Raw genomic sequence first — 23,301 nt, 5'->3', positions numbered from 1 at the left:
TTCTTCCTATCTTCCTCGGACCATCTTGCTTCTGGTTTGAGAGAAACAACTCCTTCTACACTTGTGATAGTTGGAAATTGAGGCCCTTCGAGAATAATCTTCCAAAGTCTGTAATCCACTGCTTGTATGAATATCTTCATCCTCTCCTTCCAATAGGTATAATTTTTCCCATTGAAAAGAGGGGGTCTGTTGCTTGATTGACCTTCAGTTAGATTATAAGACACCACATTTGCGCCACTGTTTTCTGCCATGAGGATCTTTACTCCAAGCTGCAAAGCTTGATCTCTTTGAGACCAAGCTCTGATACCAATTGATGGTTTCAGTGGCTAAGAGAAGGGGGGGTTGAATCTTAGCCCCCTTTTCTTATGTTGCTGACACTTGCTGAATGCAGAGGAGGCTTTTCTGTTTTAGCTCGTCTCTAGACACGAGACTTTTTGTTTTTGCTCGTCACTTGCCACGAGACTTTTTGTTTTGTCTCGTCACTTGGCACGAGACAATTTTAGTTTTTTGCTCCTATGCAGTAGAGATCAGAAATGGAGTTGGAGAGAAGAAAGATTACACCAAGATATATCCTGGTTCAGCTGCTAAGTGCAGTGCAGCCTACATCCAGTCTTCATCACAAACATGATGGAATTTCACTATAATCAATTTGATTACAACTTGTAAAGTGCTAACCCAACTTACAAGGGAATTCCCACAGAATCATGAAACACAACATAGATGAACAAAGGAACTCTTAGACATCTATGGCTTTTTCTTTTAATTTTGCACTCTCTGCCTTTTTCCGCTCTATGGCTTTTTCATACAAACCTCACTGTTTGCCTTTTTCCATGAGACTCAAGACATGACAAAATTAAACAGAAAAATTAAAAACTGAATACATTGAAGGAGAAGAGAAAACTGTTAGCTCAGGTAGCTCTGAGAACTCTGTGCCTTACACTCTCAAATTTTCTCCTTACTCCAAACAGTGGCTGTCCACCCTTATTATAGAAGAGGGGAGCCTCCACTTATTGAAGCCAAAACCGAACCAACTTCTTCCTCCTTCAACAAACCGGTTCGGCCACATAGAGAGAGAAGAGATAACCATGTAAAACCCAACATGCAATTACCTCTGGACCTTTCTTGATCATCACCCTTCATCAATCCGAGCTCTCCATCCTTGGCTTGCTCTCCAAGATGGAATTCTGGCCCTTGATGCTTCATGATGATGATGACTTCATCTGCTTCAATCTCTGCCTTCAACCATCACTTCGCCACTCTAGCTACTCCCTGTGGTGGTTGAGCAGAATCAAAGACAAGCCATGCTTCAAGAATCTCCCTTGCTGGCCGAGATCTTCTTCTTCCTTTTTGAGCATGCAAAGCTCAAGATAACCTCACCAAATCTGACCATATTTGGTAAGTATCTTAGCCACAGCTTATTTTTATTTTAGTATGTTTTCTTGCCATCATGAGCTTGATGGTCTTGATGCATGCACCTCCTTTCTTTTCTTCGTTGATGAATGTTGCTTCCATGGTTCTCTGGACAAGGACCGAAGAGAGAATAGAAAAGAGATGAATGAGAGAGAGGAAAGAGAAATAGTAGTTAATGGAACAAAAGATAAAAATGAATCAATTTCCCTTTCTTTTTACTGACAAACGTGTAGCCTTGGTGCTAGCAATCAAATCACTTTGTCAATTTCTCTCTCATAGTTCCCATGTAATAAATGATAGTTGAGTGTAATTTGAAATCCAACACATGTTTGAATTTTAGATCTGTTGAAAACAATTTGGGTTCCCTCTTTATTGTTTTCGGGTAATGCATGAGGAATTAGCATTGCATATAATTGGGCTTAGTTGCATCAAATATTAAATCTGGCCCAATTAATAACATTTGCTTTCTTGATGAAAATTGTTTCGGATCAAGTATAAGAGGCTCTCATCAAAAATTAACCATGGGCTTGGTTGTAAGCAACATTAAGCTTGGCCCAACAATATAAAATTTCAGCCACTTAGTATATAATTATGCAACAAGGCTGGTTTTTGGGCTTAAGCCAGAAACTCATTTTTCGGCCCAATAACAAATCTGCACACACAAAATTATTAATTAACATATGTTAGATGAAAATCAAATTAATAATTTTGTAATTAATTATTTTAATCATGTTTGTTCATCAATAAATCAAATTAGAGTTTTCCAAACTCATCAGGTGAGTTGCGTGATGGTGACAGAGGGGAGGATCTTTTATCACCTTTTGCATTTTGATTATTTTGTTGTAGTTCACTCTATCTTTTGTATTTTTATTACTTTGTTGCCTTAGAGGCTAAACTTGAAAGACAGGTTGTTTATGGTTGTACCTTTATAAAACTTTGTTATGTCTATATATAACTAGTCGGTCTAAAATCCGCGGGTTACGGCTAGTACTCTATGACTATTATGCTTATATATCTACATATACTTTGTTATCTTGTACCGGTATCGTATCCTTTACGCTTTTAGTTATCGAGTGAACGTTTCATGCTTTTGTATCTCGGTTTTTGAGTTGTAATCCTTCATCGGGCTTCTCGTACTATTATTCTTTTCTATATATGTATATTATCGTATAAGCCTTAGAACTGTCATGACATTTAATTATCCTTTGCTTTACGACATAAGGTAAGGCTTAGGGTAATTAGGGTATTACAAGTTTTTACACAGAAATTTTGCTATAAATACACAATAATATTTTTCTTAATGCTGTATTTTTTCCTTGTTATTTCTTTTTTTTATTTTTTTCTTTCTTTTAGTTGATGAATGTAGGTTTATCATCTTGCTAATAATTTTGTAGTATTATATGTTTTTTCTTCTTCTTTGTTTGATTTTTTTTTATTCTTGTTAAGAGAATAAAATAAGAAAAAACTTGAGAAGGTAAAATAAGAAGAAAAAGATGAATAAGAAAAAAAAAGATAATGACGATGATAAAAAAAGAAGAAGAAGAAGAAGTAATAAAAGATGAGGAGAAAGAAGAGGAAGAGTTTTGAATTATGCAGAACTTATCAGAATGTAAATACACTGAAATTTCTATAATAACACATAAATTTTCTTAGTTTTTACACTAAAATTTTGTTACAAAAGTACAAAAATATCTTCTTTAATGTTGTATTTTTTTCTTATTTCTTTCTTTTTTTTGTTATATATATAAGAAGAAGACGACGACGATGATGATATAATGATGATGGAGGAGGAGCAGTCGAGTAGGAGGAGGAGAAAAAGGAAAGAGGAGATCGAAAAATTCAAATAAGAAAAGAAAGAGGAGAAGGAGATAGAGGTGGTGGTAGTGACGATGACGATAAAGAAAGGAGGAGAAGAAATTTCAATAAAAAAAGAAAGAAGAAGAGGAGGAGATGGTAGTGGTGGTGACGATAATAACGAAAGAAAAAATAACGAAAAAGAAATAAAAGAAGAAAATGCGTGTCGGGGGTGAAGAAGAAGAAGGGATGAAAAAGAATGTGTGCGCAGAAATTTGAAACATTAAGATGAGAAAGAACGTGTGCGTAAATTTAAAACATAAAAAATGTGAGCACGTGTATGTAAATGATTTGATTGAATTTTGTTAAGTAAATCACTTGGTTGTAGAAATTTGTTTTAAGAGTAAAGTATCGTTTTTGCCCCAACGTTTGGGGTAAGTTTTAAAGTTACCCCTAACGTTTAAATCGTCTTATTTAAGTTCCTAACATTTCAAAATTGACTCAATGTTGTCCTGCTGTTAGGAATCTGTAACAGAATTGACGACAGAACAAAATTGAGACAATTTTGAAATATTAGGGACTTAAATAGGATGAAAACGTTGGGGACAAAAACGATACATAGAAATAAATTTTAATTTTATCCTTCAATAATATCAACTTTTTACGGTACATATATTCAATTATTTTTTTTAATCACATCTAGGTAAATTACACTTAATCATACTATTTTTATTCTAAATAAATTTATTTTTTATAATTTTATTCTTAAAAATTTTTACTCATCATAAAATATTTGTAGAATGACTAATATATAATCTTGTAGGGAAAAAATGATACATATACAATAAAATAATATGATTCTAGTCATTCGACAAACATTTCATAATAAGTAAAAATCTTTAAAAGTAAAATTATAAAAAAAAATTATTTAGAATCAAAGTAACGTAATTAAGTGTAATTTACTTAGATGTAATTAAAAAATAGTTGAATAACTATGTACCGTAAAAGATTGATATTAGTGAAGGATAAAATTAAAATTTATTTCTATGTATCGTTTTTATCTCAAACATTTTCATCCTATTTAAATTTCTAACGTTTTAAAATCGTCTCAATTTTGTTTCGCCGTCAATTTCATTAAGAGATCTCTAACGGCAAAATAACATTGAGTCAATTTTAAAACGTTAAAAACTTAAATAGGACGATTTAAACGTTAGGAAGAATTTTGGGACTTATCCCAAACATTGAAAACAAAAACAATACTATACTCTTATTTTAATTAGTAAATACCTAGTCTTAGCTACAGTTACTTTTTTAAAATTAAACAAACATAAATGACTTAAAAAGACCAAAATGTAATCAATAGTTATAAATTATTCATCTAAAAATTTATAAATCAAGTTTAATAAACAAATAACCTTTTTTGAATTATATATTGTTCAGATTAAAAGGTAGACAAAAGTGCACAAAAGTATAACTACATAATAAGTATTTATAAGTAAAAAGACTAGAGCAAATAATAACTGTTTTCAAGCTCTTCAATGCATAGGTTAAAGTTAAAACTAAAATATATAAATATTTTTACAGAGAAAAATAAAGAAAGTGAAAGTGTGGAAATCAGTGAATGAATATTGGCATGGCGTGCTTCAAGAAGCCATGGTTCGCATCATCTGAATTTTCAAGAAACCTTCAACAACGTCCAAGAACTCATCACATTCTTACGGTTCCTTTCTTCCTTCTCTCCCTCTTCCTCCTCTCTGCATCTTACACCAGCAACTCTCCCACTCCCTACCCTGCCGCCACCCCATTATTCCCTCCATCTTCTCCTTTCTCCAACTCCCACATGCTTTCCAAACCACGCAGCAGAAGCACCTTGTCTTCCGTCACCGCCGCAGAGAGAACTCACGCCAACTCCACCACCAACAGTGATTCACAAGCTATCAGAGACCTCGCTTCCTGCGACATCTTTGATGGCACTTGGGTTCGTGATGAACATGCTGAACCACTCTACCAACATGCTTCATGTCCTTATCTTGATGACGCTTTCAACTGCTTCAAGAATGGACGTTCAGATTTTGATTATCTTAAGTATCGATGGAAGCCACACGGTTGCCACATTCCAAGGTTAATTAACTACTCTGTTTCTATTAGTAACTTGTAGCTTAAGAAATCAAAAGAATATATAGTTTAGCTTCTTAACCTTGTTCTTATTATATAGGTTTGATGGGTTGAAAATGTTGCGGATGCTAAGAGGTAAGAGGGTGGTGTTTGTAGGAGACTCCTTGAACAGGAACATGTGGCAATCCCTCGCGTGTTCTCTGAGAGCTTCTCTCAAAGATAAGACCAGAATCTATGAAGTTTCGGGACGCCGTGAATTCAGGACTCAAGGTTTTTTCTCTCTCAATTTCAGAGTAAGTTATACATAACAATCTCAGTAGGATATAGAATTGTATTGTACTATTGTATGCTTTGATGTTTAATTAATGTATGTTATTGTGATATGATGATAATAATAATAGGACTATGCATGTTCGATAGAGTTTGTGAAATCCCCATTTCTAGTTCAAGAATGGAAAGTGTTACGAAATACGGGTCAAAGAGAGACTCTGAGGCTTGACATGATCCAAGCTTCTAAGTCTCAATACAATAATGCTGATATCATCATTTTCAACACAGGCCACTGGTGGAATCACTACAAAACCAGAAACGGGTAATTAATTAAGTTAGGAGAATAATTTATATATAATTCTACTCATATATATATAATTCATTAACATTCATAATTATTCGCTCTTGTTTCAGCATAAATTACTTTCAAGAAGGGAATCATGTGTATGACAGACTACAAGTTTCGGAAGCATTAAGGAAAGCACTGAAGACATGGGCGGCTTGGGTGGATTCGAGAGTGGACAGGAGGCGCACAAGGGTGTTCTTCACAGGATTCTCAGCTTCTCACTACAAAGGAGGGCAATGGAACTCTGGAGGAAAATGTGATGGAGAGAAGGAACCAATAACAAACGAGAGGTACCTTGGAGAATATCCATGGACAATGAGGATACTTGAAAGTGTGATATCAGAGATGAAGACACCAGTGTTTTACCTCAACATTACAAAGATGACTGATTACAGAAAAGATGGCCATCCCTCTGTCAATAATAACAATAAAGGGAGGCTAAGAACAACGGTTCAGGATTGCAGCCATTGGTGCCTCCCTGGAATTCCAGACTCCTGGAATGAACTTCTTTATGCCACTCTTCTCATAGCACATAACAACACTCATTTTTAGTTTTATCTTGGGGTTGCATGTTTTTTTTTGTAAATTTACAATTTTTGGTGATAAATTAGTGTCTTAGACTTGAACATATTCATATATATTACCATGTCATGTGGTGAGTTTCTATCGCACACATTGTTTTTGCAGTCTTAGGAAGATAATTTAACTTAATATACATAAACTTATGCATGTAGCATTTAAAATTATATACTTATTTATTTTTAATATTAATCAATTATACCAACATAAATTAAAGAATATAAAATAAAGTAATTTTAGATTATTTTATGCTAATTTTATTATTTTTTAAATAATTAAAAGGGATTACATTTTAAAATTATAAATGATTAATTACTAAGTTTCTATTTTCAGAAAAACCATTGGCTTAATTATTTATTTTCTCAAATTAATTTAATTGATTTATTTTATTGAATAATCCAACCTTAGCTCACAATGTTGACATGAATTGAACATAAAAAAAAAAAGCGTAGCTGCACCTTTTGTTCGAAACGACGAGTTTTAACGACTTGGTTCACACGCACGCACTTTCAATCTTCTTCTTCTTCTTCTTCTTCTTCTTCTTTTCTGCAACTTGCAACACGACAAAAACCGTGCCAACTTCTCAATTCACTCACGGAAAGAGAAAGAAAGAGGCTGATCAATTCAGTTGGAAGAAGGAACTGTTTGTCACTGACAATTTGGTTCCATTGAAGATGAGGATCGACTTGGATTCTATCGCTCGCAGAGTCGAAGTTGACAATCGCATTCCCCTTCGTTATTACTATCGTATCGCCGATAACCTCCTCAAGCAGGTACTCTATTCCCTAATCCAGATTCTGATCCATTCTGTTAGGGCTTTTCCACCATATCTATTCTGGAATCTTCTCCAACCACAGAAATAGGATCTTTCTCTTTCTAGCAACTCATTTAGGAGCGCTTCTATACAAATAGCTAATTCACACTTGCTTCCCCCACCCTCTGATCCACCTTCTGCTTATGCCTTTGCCAAGTACATGATATTTAGGATCATTAAGAAATGTTCGAATAATAGGTTTCTGAATATAGGAACTATCAATTATGCATTCTGTTTTTGTCATCAGGCAAGTATCTACCGGCAGGAGAACAATATAGTTGACTTGTATATCATACTTCTCAGATTTTCAAGGTAACATGTTATGTGGATTTCCTTTGTTGCCAACTGATAAGCTTGCAGTTTTCTTGGGCATGACCTTCTCCTTTTTCTGCTTAGTAAACTTTATTTTTGCCCTTTGTAGTTTGGTTTCTGAGACTATACCATACCATCGAGATTATCAAGCTTCACTTCATAATGAAAGAGCAGCATATAAGAAGGTTCGGAAATTTCTTTGCTACTTTTGTAATGGGTAGATACTAGATAGGTGTTTGTTTTAATTTAGTAATTTATGTATTTGGTATTTAGTATTTAGTAATGTTGTGTCTTGCATGTCATTTTTCAATAACAGAGATTACTAGCTGTAATAGATGAGCTTGAAGCATTGCGGCCTGAATTTAAACTCCTTGTGAACAAATTGAATAATTCACATCTTGAAGCTCCATTGCCTGGAGAAAACAGCTTTAATATGGCTTTGCCGAGTTCAGCAAATTCGTCCTTGGAATGGCCTCCTGTCAATAAAAGCTCTAACTCCCCCATGGATTTTCGACAGGTGGGTAGTAGATGATAGAGTAATTTTTATGATTCTTCTGTGCGGGTTGAAATTTTTTTGCTCTGATGTGCTTGCACATAGTTATGATCTTTTACTGTTATTAATTTCACCCTGCAGTCTGCTGGATTGGGTTCACACTCTTCATGGAAATATAACAATAATGTCTCATTTTCAAATTCCATCCCCATTGACAAGCAGTTTCAGAAACTGTAAGAGTTCTCTATCTAATTATATTCTATTCTTTTGGTCCTTCTATAGTTACAATTACATGATGACTGTTTTTATGAGCTACATGTTGTTATGGGTCGCTTTGGTGTTCTGGCCATTCTGGAGACCATTACTTTGCTGGTCAGGTTATAAAATTGGATGACCCATGCTCATTGATTTTTGCTCCTTTTGTGTCTGCAATTGAAATTTCTTTTGTGCACTTGGATATGTTAGTGATTACATGTGGCAGATCTAGCAGATGGAAGTACTTCCTGTCTATGTTTACCCTGATTACCTCAAAAGGAAAATTAACAGTAATTTATAGGAAAGCAAATAAGAGTGTATTATTATTATTATTATTATAGCAGAGTTTCTTCTTATAGCTCACTCTTCAAATTGTAATCTTTCTGTCCAATGTCCTGGGTGGTTACATGCTGTTGCAGTCCCTTATCCTGTATTCAGCAGACCTTTAGTGCAAAGCACCTTTTGCTTTTTAAGCATCATGTATGTTTCATATTATCCTTGGGAATTGGGACTTGAGGAAGCTCTGTCCCATACATTCCAGATATTTTCATTTTCTGTTTTAAATGCTTCTGTGTTGAAAGAGGAAATACAATAAATGTTTTTTGAGTTCTGCAGATCCCTTAGTGTACCTCCTCCAAAGAAGGAGACTTTGTCTAGACACTCATTCTTAGGGCCAAGTGGTCTTCGGGGCCAATGGCTTGGACCTAGTGCAGAAATTAAGGTAAAAACTCCAGTTTGACTTTGCAATGTTCTAGCAACATCAAGTATCTAAAATCTATAATTTTGATATATTGATATATGTCTTTATGCAGGTTCAATATCCAAGCAGTACTGATCTGACACACGTCAAAGATTCAAGGTTTGGCTCGTTCATTATTATAGTTTGGTTTTTTTAAAAAAGAAATTAACATTTGATTTTTCACTTTAAAGGAATCTGATTATAAGCAAATGCTGAACACTGAAGGTCAATATTGTCATAGTTGTTTGTTCAGTTTTGTTTCCCTGGGATATAACAGCCTTACACTTTTCTTGCCGCTCATGCTGACAGCTTGAATCAGGCTGGGCAATATGATATTGTGGCAATTAAAGAATTGGATCAAGGACCAGCTGCATCCACAATGAACTCGGTTCTCTCATTGGATGATGGAAGATGGTCGCATCCCGCTGTTGAGTCCTGTTCTCCTGTTGTAACTGAATCAAGGGAGGACTCCTTCCAGTTGCTCAAACAACCTTTGCCACCTCCTGTTCTTGCTCAGGTGTATCCTGAGTCTTCCCCCATTCCTCCTTCAAAAGTTGCAGATCCAAGGCCTGGACCAGCTAAATCTTCTCAGGATTCTGGACCTGGTCCGAGTACATACCAACACCTACATATTGTAAGCCTGATTTATTTTACGTTTTAAATGGAATTGTTCAAAGCACATCATGGACTCTCTTGATCATTCATTGTGACTTGTTCTTACGTGTGGTTTGTTTGGTTCTTAAACCTGGTAATAAATTATTATAAGTTCACTTTACTTTGTGTTGCAGCCTGTGAAAATGATGGAAGATTTTTTGAGACTGGCTTCCAAAAACACACAGAAAAACTTAGAGACATGTGGTGTTCTTGCAGGGTCCCTGGTAAAAGAAGTCATAATTTTGTTTACTTCTGGGTTCTAGAAATATTTTGGTTGCTAATTTTAATATATTTTTGTGCTTGTAATTTCATGTTTACAGAAAAACAGGGTTTTCCATATCACTACACTTATTATCCCAAAGCAGGAGTCAACTTCAGACTCGGTAAGATAATGGTCATGTTTACTCTTGCGGTTCAGTTTTTTGTTTCAAATGATTATATAGACTGTTTCTTCATTTTTTCTATTTCCAAGTTTATCCTGTCAGACAAAGTGAGACTTCTACTGATCTGAGGTTGTGATGCATGGAGTTTATGAGTGTTGCATAATTTGTTCTTATTGTTATCTGAGATTATTTATCTACATTTGTTGTGAAAGTGCTACTAAACCTCTGTTGGAACTGTAAACCATATGATTGGATTTTCTCAATTACTTTTAAAGGAAACTGGTTCTTAAGCCAATTCTCTTGGGATTATCGTTGCGAGTTAAAATGATTCTCAATGGAATAATGCAAAACATATATGAATAGAGCTAAATACAGTATTCCTTAGAATTAGGAGACTCAAGATTGTAATTCTCTCATGATTCATTAATGATTTTTTTTAACTGTTTGTTGTAATTTTAATTATTTTCAGTTGCGCAATGTATGTCTAATTTAATTTCTTGTTCAGTGTTCAACATTGAATGAAGAAGAAATATTTGAAGTTCAGGACAGCTTATCACTGTTTCCTTTAGGCTGGATACATGTAAGCTCCATTATCCTTGACTGTCACTTATTCATTCTTAGCTCTGATGGTGGGTTGAACCATCAATGTTTTCCCCAATAATAGATAGTTAGATACAACTGAAGATAGAAACCCTTTTGATAGCTAGCAGAACTTATTTGCATCCTTCTTTAGTGATCCTTTGGCGTGTTTGTGAGTTGAGGTTTTGCAGGGAAAGAGAAAGAAGGGATATATTTGAAGAGTAAAATGAACTCATAATTACTCTTCAAACTCTTCCCTGCGCTCCCTTCTCCTGAACATACTCTTATTGTACTAGCTTTAAATGTCCAGTTTATCTTATTTCTATATTTGATTTCAGACACACCCATCACAAACTTGTTTCATGTCATCCGTGGACCTGCACACCCATTACTCATACCAGGTAATATGGCATTATTATTATTCGAATTCTGTGACTATTCACATTGTAGATTTTGCTGGAGCAATCTGTACATCCCTCCTGTTCAGGCTATGAAAGAGTAAAAGAAATAGTTGCAATAATGCTAGATAATAGATTCTTAGTTGTGGTTTGTAATACTTCAGATAAAGAAGATAAAAGAGCAAATATCATGAATATTAATAGAGAACTGGTATGTTGTGTGAATTCATTGATTATGAAGATGCATGAATCGGACTAGGCACTTAAAAATAAACCCAATATAATAAAAATTGAAAAAAAATATGTATTTGGTATCAGCGAACATGATAAGGTCAGGGTGTATTTTCATACCAACTATCATTTCACTTTTTATTATAACTTGTATGAAAATTTTAAAGTTTAATTACGTATGCTGTGCACAAGGCTAACAATTTGGAGTGCAATATTTGTGGAAATATGGAGTATAAGCTGCTCTTCTGTTCTTTTTTCTTTTTCCAACAAAACCACAACTTGCAACGTACAGTCAGCAAAGGCATGTAAGGTTTTAAATTTACCTACCTGAATGGCGGTATATTTTTTTTTCTTTATAGATAATGTTACCGGAGGCAATTGCAATTGTCATGGCCCCTACAGATACAACAAGGTACATTATTTTTTCTTGCATCTATGTCATTTTCGTCATAAATTAAACCAGGAAACATCTACAATAACCACCTTGAACTACTAACTAAGATAAATAATGTTACTGTCCTATTTAACGTTTTGCACTAATTGAAGCATCAAACATTTACTGTTGCACTGCAGTCCACATGGCATATTTCATCTATCCGATCCAGGGGGTGTGTCTGTAATTCGTAACTGCCAACAACGAGGATTTCATCCCCATGAGGAGCCCTCGGATGGAAGTCCAATCTACGAGCACTGTTCTCATGTCTATATGAATGCTAATTTGAAGTTTGATGTTGTTGACCTGAGAGAGAGATGATAAGTTAGTGTCTCTTCACAGATCACAAGTATAGTGACACACGCACGCCATGTTGAAAGTTGCATGGGTATTATTATTAGTAGATTCTTTTGTATCTATGAACTATGAGATAGAGAATACCAAATTTACCATTCCCAACCCCATGATTTTGTATTATACGAGTTAGAAGATAGTGATTTTGTATTACACAGGTGAAGAAGTGAGAAGTGTAACATGGATTTGTTATTGTTAATATAACATTTTCATCTGTGCTTAGTTATTGATATATGCCCCCATGGCTACTGGCAACACCGAAGTGTATTAACAAGATAGATATGTTTATCATGATTCATGAATTTCGCTACAACTAATATTCAAATGGGATTGGGCCCACTCCTAAGAGGTGGTGATTACTCATCAATGCTTATAAATTTAAGAGAAATAAGGCTGCGATTGTTTATAGAGACAGGACACTGAGACAGGGATACAGAGACACAAAATTGTGTTTGGCAGAGGAGATATAGGCAGAGACAATATGTTCAGAGACACTGAATTAGTATATTTTGTGTCAATTCTGACAGGAAGGACACGGAGACACTAACAAGAGATACAATTTATTTTTTATTTTTTCTTTCATTATTTTTGTTAATTTTTTATAATTATATTTTTTATTATTATATTTTTCATTTCAAATTTTTTGAATGAAAAAAAATGAAAATAAATTGGATTTTCATAATTTGTTTTAGTTTATCACCAAACAGAATACAAGAACACAAAATTTTGTGTCTCTCTATCAGTGTCTTGTCCTGTCCTGTTCTTAGAAACAAAGGCACCCTAATATATCTAATGGTCCAGATGAACTTCCCCCAAATTTAGAATCTAGACACTACTAGAAACCATTCATTTTACTATTTATAGTATAAATAGAGCGTTCATACGAATTGTGCCCCACAATTTCTTTTTCAGCTAAGGAGAAGAAAGGCTAAGATTTTGTTAACCACCTCGAAGAATTGACTCATCATTAATCATCAAACAACTACTTGCATGTGGATTAAAACTGAAGACCACATACCCCAAGCACAAATTATTTTACGGTCGCTTAGGCTCACTGCATTTTGTTCCACTTACTAGATCAGCATTTGTCTTTTTGCTGAAACGTTTTCACCTGTCACAAAATAAACTGACCCAATGCAAGGGATGAAAATTCAAAGAACGACTTGCAACGACTCCACAACTAAATAGTAAATAGCAAGTGGTCGGTTGTCTCCTCCTCCACTTGTGTTGTTGTGTTACCTAATATAAAAATAAATAAATAACTCATGGCACAGCAATTACTACGACAGAGTGGTTGTAGGGTCACTACTCACTACTACTCACTGCTGGATTTGGAATGGAATACCGAATACATGTCACACGGTTGCATCCGTATTCTACGCATTTAATTCTTTTATCCAACTCTTATGCTATTTGAGTATATTAATGTTAAATCCTTTCTAACTTAGTTGTATACGCTTGTGTTACTCAATGTTGACTAGAGTCTCTGAACTCTGAAGGATAAACATACACACCGAAATTCTTTAGAGAATCAAAAGGGCAATATCACAACCATATCCCTCACCATATATATCATTAAATGTAGTTGCCACGAACAAAATGTTATTGATGTTGACACATTCACCAAGAAACTTGTTCACTTTAAACATTTCGCACTGCCTTCAATCTAAAATACGTACTCATGAAAAATATTAGATTAGTATGAGTGAAGTAAATTCATAACTTTTACTACAAATCCTATTTTATTTTAAATACCATATTAGGTAGAAATTAATTTATCTTGTGATCTAATAACATCAATTCATAACTATAAATTATGAACGTAAACTATAAATCAGAATGGAAGTTTAAAAGAAGTGGACCTATTGAAGGAAGGGTCCTATTTTCATTTTTTTTTTCCAGCTTTGTCTATAGGTACTTCATTTCAGTAGTTAATTATTTCCGACAAATATGTCAGAAGAATGTATCTATTCCTCTGCAGCGAATCTTACAAGGAACGAACAATAAAATCTTAGAGGGAAAAACAATCGTTTGATGCTAACTATTACCTAGAGTGTAAAGACTCGACAAGAATTCAATATAGCATGTAACTGCGATCATTTTCTAGTTAAAAAAAAAAATAAAGCATTTTCTATCATCATTATTCAACACAACAATGTCATGTTTAAACATTTATGGTGAAAATTCAAGTGCAGTCGACTTCACGTGAAATTGATAGCTGAGAGCAGTTAAATGATTTGATTGATTTGACTAAATTTTTATCTAACTCTCAATTATCAACTTCACATGAAATTAACTGCACCTTAGTTTTCATCAATATTACTATATTCATGCCTGACTAACCAATAAAATTTGGACTAAGACATGGTATCATGATAAGTGATTTCAAACACATACGTAGTATCTGTGTATGAATAATCACACATGCAAGCATCTTCTAAGTTCTAACCTTTATTTATTAACTAGTACATTGTACATACAATAACATTCTTAATTTAACTAGTGATAGCTTGCATTTTAATTAAGTTCAAAATGAACACTATATTATTTCGTTCTAAATTGTAAATTGTATTGATCATAACAAATATTAATGTACTTGAGAGAAACCAGAAAAGTTGGACATGTATATAAATAAGCAGACAAAGAAGGTGTATGTATGTGTGTGTATACTGTATAGTATTTAAGTTATAAACATATATAGTAGGTTTGATATATGTATGTGCATAACTGCATGGAATGAATTGAATATTGAAACCCCATTTATTACTCTGACAAGGAGGAGGGCCTCTAGGGGGTAATAATAAATATATAACCGTAACAAATACGGTTTTTATAAGTTGATCTTGTGGTGGCAAAGTGGCTATAGTAGTAGTAAGTAGTTTAGTAACCCAATCCTCTCATGAAAATGAAAACCGTTACACTACTTTTTTTTTTAGTTGACCACGATATCCCCCAATCCGACAGGTCAAGGACTAATCCGTCGCGGATCTGAGCTCCATCTAAGGGTCTGTCGCTGGCCAATGGATTGCTGCATGCACAAGGCAGGATTCGAACCTCCGACACTTGCTTAAGCGGACAAGTGAGCTGACCACTCGACCAACCCAAGTTGGTTAACTCTTACACTACTTACTTACTTACTTACTTACTACATTGCTTGGAACAAACTCTATCATCATTTGTTATGCATCTCTCTGACAAATTCAACCTAAGACACTGTACTACTGTAGCACTTGCATTATATTATTCATCCTTCTGAGTTATTATGTAACTTACTTACCTACTTACCAAAGTAGAAACGTCAACATTGTAGCTAGTAGCTCACACTATGCATATATATATATATATATAGTTCCATTGCATTTGCATGAAGCAACTACTATCATCACTCTATTGGTAGGTGTTGTTAGCATATAATCATCAACGATGGGAAGAGCTCCATGCTGTGAGAAAGTGGGGTTGAAGAGAGGAAGATGGACAGCTGAAGAAGATAGGATATTGACTCAATACATAGAAGAACATGGGGAGGGTTCATGGAGGTCGTTGCCCAAGAATGCTGGACTCTTAAGGTGTGGTAAGAGTTGCAGACTCAGATGGATAAACTACCTCAGATCAGATGTCAAGAGAGGCAACATCACTCCCCAAGAGGAAGAGATCATTGTCAAGTTGCATGCTGTTCTTGGTAATAGGTATATATATATATATATATGCTGCCTCTCTCTAATCAAAAGTTGATATGTTTAATTAAATTGTTATTTAATACCTAAAGATAAATGTTTGTGAATTTTCGCCCTTTAATTACAATACTACTTCTACTAGTTTTCTATTCCCTTTCCTTAATTATTTTATATTATCATTGCTGTTCAAAACATGCATGAAAAATTACTATCATAACAGTTTATTGTAACAGTTTAGTCTGATGATACACGAATATAATAGTGATATGCTTAATTAGCTAGCTTTGAGTGAATCCATAGAAGCTAGCACTACACATATAGAAGGAATCTGATATGGTGGAAAAGAAGCATCAATTATATTCCTAGCTAAGACTAATATGAAACATTAAATTAATCAAAACTGATAATAAAATGATAATTTTTCCAAAGTTAAAATTTTCTCAGTTGTAAGTTCTAATAATAAGTTAATAACCAACCACCATAAGCTAATGTTAATGCAGGAGGGTATGCAAATTAGCATGTGTTTATAGTTGTAAAGAAATGAACAAATCATAATTTACCAAAGTGGTTTCTTGTATCTGAGTGGGAAATAGTTAATTCTATTTTGATGATGTTTTGTTTGGTATGTAATAATTGTAGGTGGTCAGTGATAGCAGGGCATTTACCAGGAAGAACAGACAATGAGATAAAGAACTATTGGAACTCTCATCTCAGGAGGAAAATTTATTGCTTCATGAAATCTTTGAATGATTATTCCTCCTTCCCTCCCACCATTGACATTGCTGCATTAAAAGCTTCCAAGAGAAGAGCACCTACTCGATCTACTGCACCTAATAAGAACTTAGAATTAAGGGACACAAAAGAGGTGATAATGCTTCAACAAGTACAACAAAGCATTCAAAAGAATAATGGTGATCATGATGATCATGAAGCTTTTAATGATGAGGAGTTGGGAGCATATGAATGGTTAGATGATGAAATTATGAAACTTAGTTACATGTTTGAGGGTGGTATGCTTGTAAACTATGGTGATAATAATAATGAAAATGATGAAGAGGAGAACAAGAGTGTTAGTGATTGGAACACTACTAGTGCTACTACACCTCCAAGTTCTTCTTCTTGTTCTTCTTCTTCTGTGAGTTCTGTGTATGATTGGCATCATCATCATCATCATGATATCCATTTGGCAAGTGGCAGTGTTCAATCCTATAATAATAATCAATGGGACCTTTTTGAACAAGATCAGATCCCTACTACCTTATGGGGTAGGTAAAAATTGTATTTACCTAAACATTACTTTCATGGTCATTCATGTAATCATTTTGTCGTCAAGAAGTCAATAAAGGTGTATTATGTATGCATGCATGTATTAGTGTGTTATATATGTTCCACAAATGATGTTAAGGTTTCTTGTTTAGAAAGCTGTTATAATATGAGACATAATTAAGGGGTGTTTTCTATTGTCTTTTATTTTGTGCTGGAAATTGTCTAAATTTTGTCCTCTTTATGATTTTGGGAATACACTATTTTGTGTTCGAAAATAATAAAGTTTTAGTTTCTTTTAGGCAATTTCAGGCGTTTTTTTTTTTTTTTCTAAAATTAAGAGTGAGACTTGAACCTAAACTTCTATGTGAGAGTAGAGAGATTATTGACGAGTTATAACTCAAATGAGATAATCTCTCTATACTCACTTAAAGATCGTGAGTTTGAGATCTTCATTTTTTTTATATTGTTTAATTTTTTTAACAAAAGATCACGAATTAGAAGATTCAATTTGTGTTTTTGAAAATTAAAAATTCTTTAACATTGAAATCGGACACTCTAGTTTTTATTTTCAAAATAAAAAAATTAAAATTGAACTCTTCGATTTGTAATTTGTCTTTTTTTTTTTTTTTTTACCAAAGATATGAGACTCGAACCCGTAACCTCTTAATTGAGTATGAGGAGACTATGTCATTTGAGTAATTTGTCTTCCTTACTCAAATAAATCAGACAATCCGATTTAATTAATATCAATTTAAAAAAAAATAACTTCATATAAAAAAAAATTTCTAATAATAAAATACTACACATATTTGATCCATATAAAAAAAAATTAGCAGTTCATTTTCGACTTCGTAGAGAACATCTATATTAAATGTACCAAAGCTAAGGAGCGTATAAAAATTTGTGTGTACATGAAAGCTGCCTCAGCTTCATGAATCATGATAGTCCCATATTAATTCCCTATAAATTAATGTACATAGATATTAGATAACAATAATCTTAATGGGCACTCGAATTCGGTTTTTATGAGAGCGACCTATGACCAATGTCTAAGTCTGAATAGTATAAGGGAATTGGAATTTAATTTTATCCCTTTTTATTTATTTAAGAACTGGAATTGTGTAAATGCAACAAAAACAAAAACGGTTACAGTTTATTAGTTTAGTTGATGTTATATCCAAGAGTCACCAAACAATAAAACGGAAAAGAATTCAAGTAGCATTTTAGTCTCATACCCAAATTCTTTATCTATCCCTCCCTTTGTGATTAATTAATTATCATAATCTATATTCCTATAATCCTATATAAAGTAGTTGAACCACTTTAATTTTCATTTGGTCATAATATTTATTGCTCATAATATCCCTGTGATAGTACTACTTTACACACAAACTTTTAAAACAGGTTCAATCTTTAATTTAAAATAGAATGATTTAAATGTTATTACTATCTTTTAATAACTAGCCAAAAAGATGAAATAGGTACCTATTAAGCCGCAAGTTTTAATAAGACATAATAAATGTTCAACTTCACCATAATAAACTTTTGTACCATGCTATGATGTGGTGTGACATGAACGAAACCAAGATTGTTTTAGACAAGCAAGATTGAACAAAATGAAGAACTTGCTATTTCCATGAATGAACCAATAATAACTCAGAATTTCAGATAATAAAAACAATAATTTGATGGCCACTAAAAAGATCAGGGGTTATAATTGCAAGATATCAGCAACAACATCATCAAGCAAGGAATTCAGTATCTGATCCTCAACCTCTGCACCAAGTTCAAATGCATCAAGTTCAAAATCTAGCCATCTTCCATATTGTTGGCTCATATCCTTGTCCACAAGCTCATCCACCATGGAATCTCCCATCCCTCTCCAGCTTGAAATTTCCTTGTACACTTCCTTTGCCAACCATTCATTTCTTCTCACCATTTCAGTCCCTTTGGCCCACATTTCATATCCACCATTAACAGAACGCCTGCATCTTAAGTCCAAATATTCACTCACACAATCAAATATCACTTTCCTCCTTATCCTACATTCTCCACCATCACTCTCATACCCTGCTTCTCTCTGGCTTTCCAACTGGTTGAATAGATGAGGGTTCACAATTTTGTGAGCACGGCCGGAAGCGAAGTCCATGTACATTTGTTCAACATTGCATAATATCTCTTTTACATAATCCAACTCCCATGTGGTTGATAATGCACTTGTGCTTGTGTGCTCCTTATTTACCATCATGGTCCTGGTTGATGTTGAACAAGCTGAATCACACAACTCTGTATCAGCTTCTGCAGAATAGAACTTCCCTGAGAAATTCAAACCATGAACTTCCTGTGCTTGAGCAGATAAGCTCAACTTGCTACCTGAAATAGATAGAGTCAAGATTAGCACTCTGGAATCGCAAAATAACAGATTATGAAAGAGGGAATATGTTGGCTATTTTTAGGCATGATGAACATAGATAGTGCTGCTGTTACCTTCTGTGCTAGTAGCATCGGTGCTGAATGAAGATTCAAAGGTTTCTGCTGAAAATGAAGGCTCAAGAACAGAGATTGGACTTGGCAATCGACAATTGAATGACTGTGGTTCTACAAGATTGCTCTTGCACTCTTCCATCTTATCACCCTGTTGATATTTTAAGTTAGTTACCATTCAATATTGAAAGCATAACAGGGAATATATGCAGAATTGCAATCGTACTTCCTAATTTCAACGGTAGGGTAATCATTTGTAATGTCAACTACCCAGTTTCATTTTCACATTAACAAATGACATTCACACAGATTTGGTTTAAACAAGTAACACAACTCTATACAGCAAAGCAACATAGCAAGACGTTACTACCCCTGTATTAGCCTTTCTCTTTTTGGGAAATCGGAGGTAATCAATACTATGCTTAGAAACATAACTATGCTGCTGATATTCTTCATGCATGCTTGAAAGGGGAAACAAAACAAGCCAACAAGAGTTAATATTGTAACATACCCATAGTCTATGTTTGGATGATAATTCAGGAAGACCTGTGAAGGAAACTGCAGAATCAAGGCTTCCGCATAACTTATCAGCTAAGAGCAGGTCCTGGTCCCTCTTCAGTTGCAACTGTGGAACGAAGTTAACTGAATCGGGCGTGGTCACCACATCTTTTGATTGTGGTCCTGTACTAGAAGATGGCCTCACTTTAGAAGAGTCATCACAAGAGTACTCAAGTCCATTTGTCAATTCCCTCAACTTCTGTTCCAAAAGAATGCCTAATGCATCACCACCAATCACATTGTATCCAATGGGAGACCTTGCATTGTCTGTGTCAAGCAGCACTCTTTTGATGTGATGATCAAAGGGAAGTACACCAGTTTTCATGCCAGATTTTCCAGATGTCTCAAAACTGGAATTGTTTCTCGCCAACGGCGTGGTGAAGGTGAAGGAAACTACATCCATGTCTTTCTTTTTTACTTCATCATCACTATGGCGCTTATTACTTACTAGACTAGACTGAACAGGCCTCTGAGTTTTATCAATAAACAAATTATCAACAACCCTATCATTCCAGTCCCTATCTGTGGACCTCTTCTTTCTTGGGAAATTGTTTGTGTGGGTATACAAAACTTCCTTTTCACTATCTGTCAGCTGTGTGGCCGATTTTTTGGAACCAACTTTAGATTTTGCAGGTGTTTTACTACTAGAGCTTCTATGACACCCGGAGTCCCCCATCAGAGATTTTCTACGGTGTGAATTTGAAACTATTTGCTTTGATGGTTGTTTATCTTTCTCAATTGAATGGTTTTGTTTCAGATTATTCTGCTTGAGAACACCAGAAGCGTTCTGACTAGAGGGCTTCTTATGCAAACCTTTTTGAACATTTGCCCTGAGAGGCTGGTGAGTTTTAGCATCAGAATCTTCTTTCTGATCCACCAAACTTCTTCCACCACTTGAGTTCAAGCCTTCCCTTCTTTGAACATTCACTTTTGCTTGGATGGCAAGGGAAATAGACTTCCCTGCATTCTTCACAGACGAATCTTCTTTTGCTTCGGTAGAAGATCGGGTGGGAGCATCCACGGACCCATTCCAGCTTTTGTTCAAAGATTGTCTCTTTAGATACTTGACAGAATTAGATTCAACTGACCTCTGAGAAGGTTCAGAAATCCTGCTAGTTCTATGAGAAACTTCCCCTTTTTCTTTGAGATCTCTAATTCTAGGGGGCATTGAAGTTGACCCAACTAGAGGACCTTTCTGTGAAGCCTCTGCTTTTTCTTTAAGATCTCTTACTCTCAATGATACTGATGATGATGATGCAAGGTGTGCTCTAGCCTTTGTAGTAGCTTGGGGGCTAGGTTCAATAATTCTTGCAGCAGCCTCCATTATATAAGCAGCATTATTTGTTGGAATAAAGCCAGGACTCTTAATAGGGGACAAAAGTTTATGGTGTGTGACAGGAATTGTTTTAGCCGCTTTGGGAGGCATTACTTCACTTTGAAACTTCTCAATTGGTCTGCTAAGGTTGTTCTGAGGCTTTGGCTCAATGAAGTTTCTAGAAGAGCCCTCAACCTTTTCAACCAACTTCCCGGAATACAGGTTCTGATGGCCATGCTGATGATTGAGATTAGTCCTCCAGTACTGCACATCTTGAAGAGATCGGCTATCAAAATATGGGGAAGAATATGGATCATGAAAACTGGAAGAGGGCAAGGAATCCAATCCCATAAGCCTAGCAACCACACTAGGTGCCCTTGTTCCGCACATGTCGTCATCTGTAACAGATGAAGCATAACTGTGATCACTACTTCTAATACTTGCTCCTACTCCAATTTCATCTTCATCAGCCTGGAAGAATCAAGCAAACAACTATCAATTTCTTCCATAACAAAATACAATTTCTGAGAAAACAAGTGATAGTGATAGTGATACCCCCACCAGATAGGGCTGCATCATTGACAAGTTGCCATCAATTTTTCTTCTCTGTTTCAAAGATCCTGCAGATGATAAAAGAAAAGGATACCAAGATAAAAGTGAATTAGACAACAATTGACAAGAGACATAAACACTCATTTGTATTCGTATTCAATATAAACAGACAAGTACCTGGCAAATCTGACTTGGTTGCAAATAACTTCTTCCGTGATTTCGAGGTCCAGTCGAATAACCGGAAAAGACCACCAACATACCCACCTTCACTTTTTGTCCCCTCTTTTTCAACTCCCATTTTCAAAGCCAAATCCAATTGACCTTCAGGACATATTAGCGAAACAAACATCAACAAAGATGAACAATTGAACATCATTGATCAGGCAAGAAGAATAATAATCTACAATCCATCTAAAGCAGCACAAAGAAAGCATGTTTGAATTTTGAATTTGAATCCTAATTCATAGCAGAAAACAAAGGAACATAACTATTTATTATGATTTAGGAGCTAATGCAACCTAAACCAAAACATTGCATTGCAGCATTATTGCATATAAAACACAGTCGACAACTTTTCCATAAGATTATTCAGTGCATCTCTAAATAAGGATACAATTGGACCGAACTAAGGTCAAGGCAAATTCACCTTATAGATCAAAATCTGCTTTTCTCTAAACCTCCAACCTCTTGGCTTGGATTAACTGACACAACACCAGAAACAAAATTCTCACATTGATCCTGAATCCTGGTGCTTCTGATTTATGAACTGATGATAAGTTATCACTAAGCAACTAATCAATATAGATACACATTGGTTACTTAATTCAGCTGATCAAATAGGAAAATCTGAAGAACCTAACCTAAATTTGAGCTAAAATAAAGTGTAAGGAGTAAGGTCCCATTAAAGGAAAGAATCAAACTTTAAAGTGGCATTGATGCAAGAGCTTACAAATAAGGCAAGAGATGAATCAGCAAAGCATTGGTTCCTGAAGCAGCGTCCACCACCACCACAGCAAAGAGATTTCGAAGGTGAAAAGGAAAAACTAATTAATTAGTTCATTCATGAGAAAAATGAATGAATTGATTTTTGAGGTGAAGAAGGGAGTGTGTGAATGTGATTGTGAATTGTGAAGGGAAGCAAATCGAAATAAGAGGGAGACAGAGAAGGTGTAGTTTAACGTTGGGGAAGGGTACAAGTACAATAATTTTTGAAAAATAAATAAATAAATAAATTATTTGTTTTGTTTTGTTGTAGGAATTAGGAGAAGAAAAATAATGTAAGGGCAATTTGGC

General features: G+C 34.7%; 4 protein-coding genes across 5 annotated transcripts; 3 read left to right on the top strand and 1 right to left on the bottom strand.

Moving 5' to 3' along the window:
• The first annotated feature begins 4,825 nt into the window (after positions 1-4,825).
• On the top strand, positions 4,826-6,487 carry TBL4 (TRICHOME BIREFRINGENCE-LIKE 4). The gene is made up of 4 exons (XM_016316838.3): positions 4,826-5,325; positions 5,420-5,612; positions 5,721-5,911; positions 6,004-6,487. The coding sequence occupies exons 1-4, from the start codon at positions 4,826-4,828 to the stop codon at positions 6,485-6,487; spliced, it is 1,368 nt and encodes a 455-aa protein (XP_016172324.2).
• Positions 6,488-6,914: 427 nt separating this feature from the next.
• On the top strand, positions 6,915-12,389 carry AMSH3 (associated molecule with the SH3 domain of STAM 3). Its single transcript, XM_016342424.3, has 14 exons — positions 6,915-7,287; positions 7,576-7,640; positions 7,750-7,825; positions 7,957-8,157; positions 8,275-8,366; positions 9,004-9,109; positions 9,201-9,247; positions 9,437-9,761; positions 9,916-10,005; positions 10,102-10,164; positions 10,670-10,744; positions 11,082-11,144; positions 11,732-11,784; positions 11,946-12,389. The coding sequence occupies exons 1-14, from the start codon at positions 7,189-7,191 to the stop codon at positions 12,124-12,126; spliced, it is 1,536 nt and encodes a 511-aa protein (XP_016197910.3). The 5' UTR covers positions 6,915-7,188; the 3' UTR covers positions 12,127-12,389.
• Positions 12,390-15,515: 3,126 nt separating this feature from the next.
• On the top strand, positions 15,516-17,352 carry LOC107614682 (transcription factor MYB111). Its single transcript, XM_016316828.3, has 2 exons — positions 15,516-15,845; positions 16,473-17,352. Exons 1-2 carry the CDS (start codon positions 15,583-15,585, stop codon positions 17,104-17,106), a joined length of 897 nt encoding a protein of 298 aa, XP_016172314.1. The 5' UTR covers positions 15,516-15,582; the 3' UTR covers positions 17,107-17,352.
• A 1,354-nt stretch (positions 17,353-18,706) lies between these two features.
• On the bottom strand, positions 18,707-23,208 carry LOC107638998 (uncharacterized). Of its 2 annotated transcripts, none has more exons than XM_016342405.3 (6): positions 22,958-23,208; positions 22,186-22,329; positions 22,018-22,076; positions 20,095-21,927; positions 19,587-19,734; positions 18,707-19,472 (listed from the first exon to the last, which is right to left on the bottom strand). In XM_016342405.3, exons 2-6 carry the CDS (start codon positions 22,304-22,306, stop codon positions 18,811-18,813), a joined length of 2,823 nt encoding a protein of 940 aa, XP_016197891.1. In that variant the 5' UTR covers positions 22,307-22,329; positions 22,958-23,208; the 3' UTR covers positions 18,707-18,810. The 2 variants fall into 2 exon arrangements, with proteins under 2 accessions (XP_016197891.1, XP_088358204.1); XM_088502078.1 differs by lacking the exon at positions 22,958-23,208 and adding an exon at positions 22,655-22,763.
• Between the last annotated feature and the right edge of the window lie 93 nt (positions 23,209-23,301).

This window comes from Arachis ipaensis, chromosome B1 (assembly GCF_059453495.1).
Source record: "Arachis ipaensis isolate K30076 ecotype BB chromosome B1, ASM5945349v1, whole genome shotgun sequence".
NCBI classification, from domain to species: Eukaryota; Viridiplantae; Streptophyta; class Magnoliopsida; order Fabales; family Fabaceae; genus Arachis; species Arachis ipaensis.
Note: the sequence above shows the minus strand (reverse complement) of the source record. Positions and strands in the feature narration are given on the sequence as shown.

Bases quoted from the DNA above. Each gene is read 5' to 3' on its own strand.
- TBL4 (XM_016316838.3), top strand. From the start codon at position 4,826: ATGAATATTGGCATGGCGTGCTTCAAGAAGCCATGGTTCGCATCATCT. The intron at 5,326-5,419 runs GTTAATTAACTA...CTTATTATATAG, and splicing joins CACGGTTGCCACATTCCAAG to GTTTGATGGGTTGAAAATGT. The intron at 5,613-5,720 runs GTAAGTTATACA...TAATAATAATAG, and splicing joins TTTTCTCTCTCAATTTCAGA to GACTATGCATGTTCGATAGA.
- AMSH3 (XM_016342424.3), top strand. From the start codon at position 7,189: ATGAGGATCGACTTGGATTCTATCGCTCGCAGAGTCGAAGTTGACAAT. The intron at 8,158-8,274 runs GTGGGTAGTAGA...TTCACCCTGCAG, and splicing joins CCCCCATGGATTTTCGACAG to TCTGCTGGATTGGGTTCACA. The intron at 10,006-10,101 runs GTAAAAGAAGTC...TCATGTTTACAG, and splicing joins GTGTTCTTGCAGGGTCCCTG to AAAAACAGGGTTTTCCATAT.
- LOC107614682 (XM_016316828.3), top strand. From the start codon at position 15,583: ATGGGAAGAGCTCCATGCTGTGAGAAAGTGGGGTTGAAGAGAGGAAGA. The intron at 15,846-16,472 runs GTATATATATAT...TAATAATTGTAG, and splicing joins CATGCTGTTCTTGGTAATAG to GTGGTCAGTGATAGCAGGGC.
- LOC107638998 (XM_016342405.3), bottom strand. From the start codon at position 22,306: ATGGGAGTTGAAAAAGAGGGGACAAAAAGTGAAGGTGGGTATGTTGGT. The intron at 22,077-22,185 runs GTACTTGTCTGT...TATCATCTGCAG, and splicing joins AACCAAGTCAGATTTGCCAG to GATCTTTGAAACAGAGAAGA. The intron at 19,473-19,586 runs GTAACAGCAGCA...TATCTATTTCAG, and splicing joins CGATGCTACTAGCACAGAAG to GTAGCAAGTTGAGCTTATCT.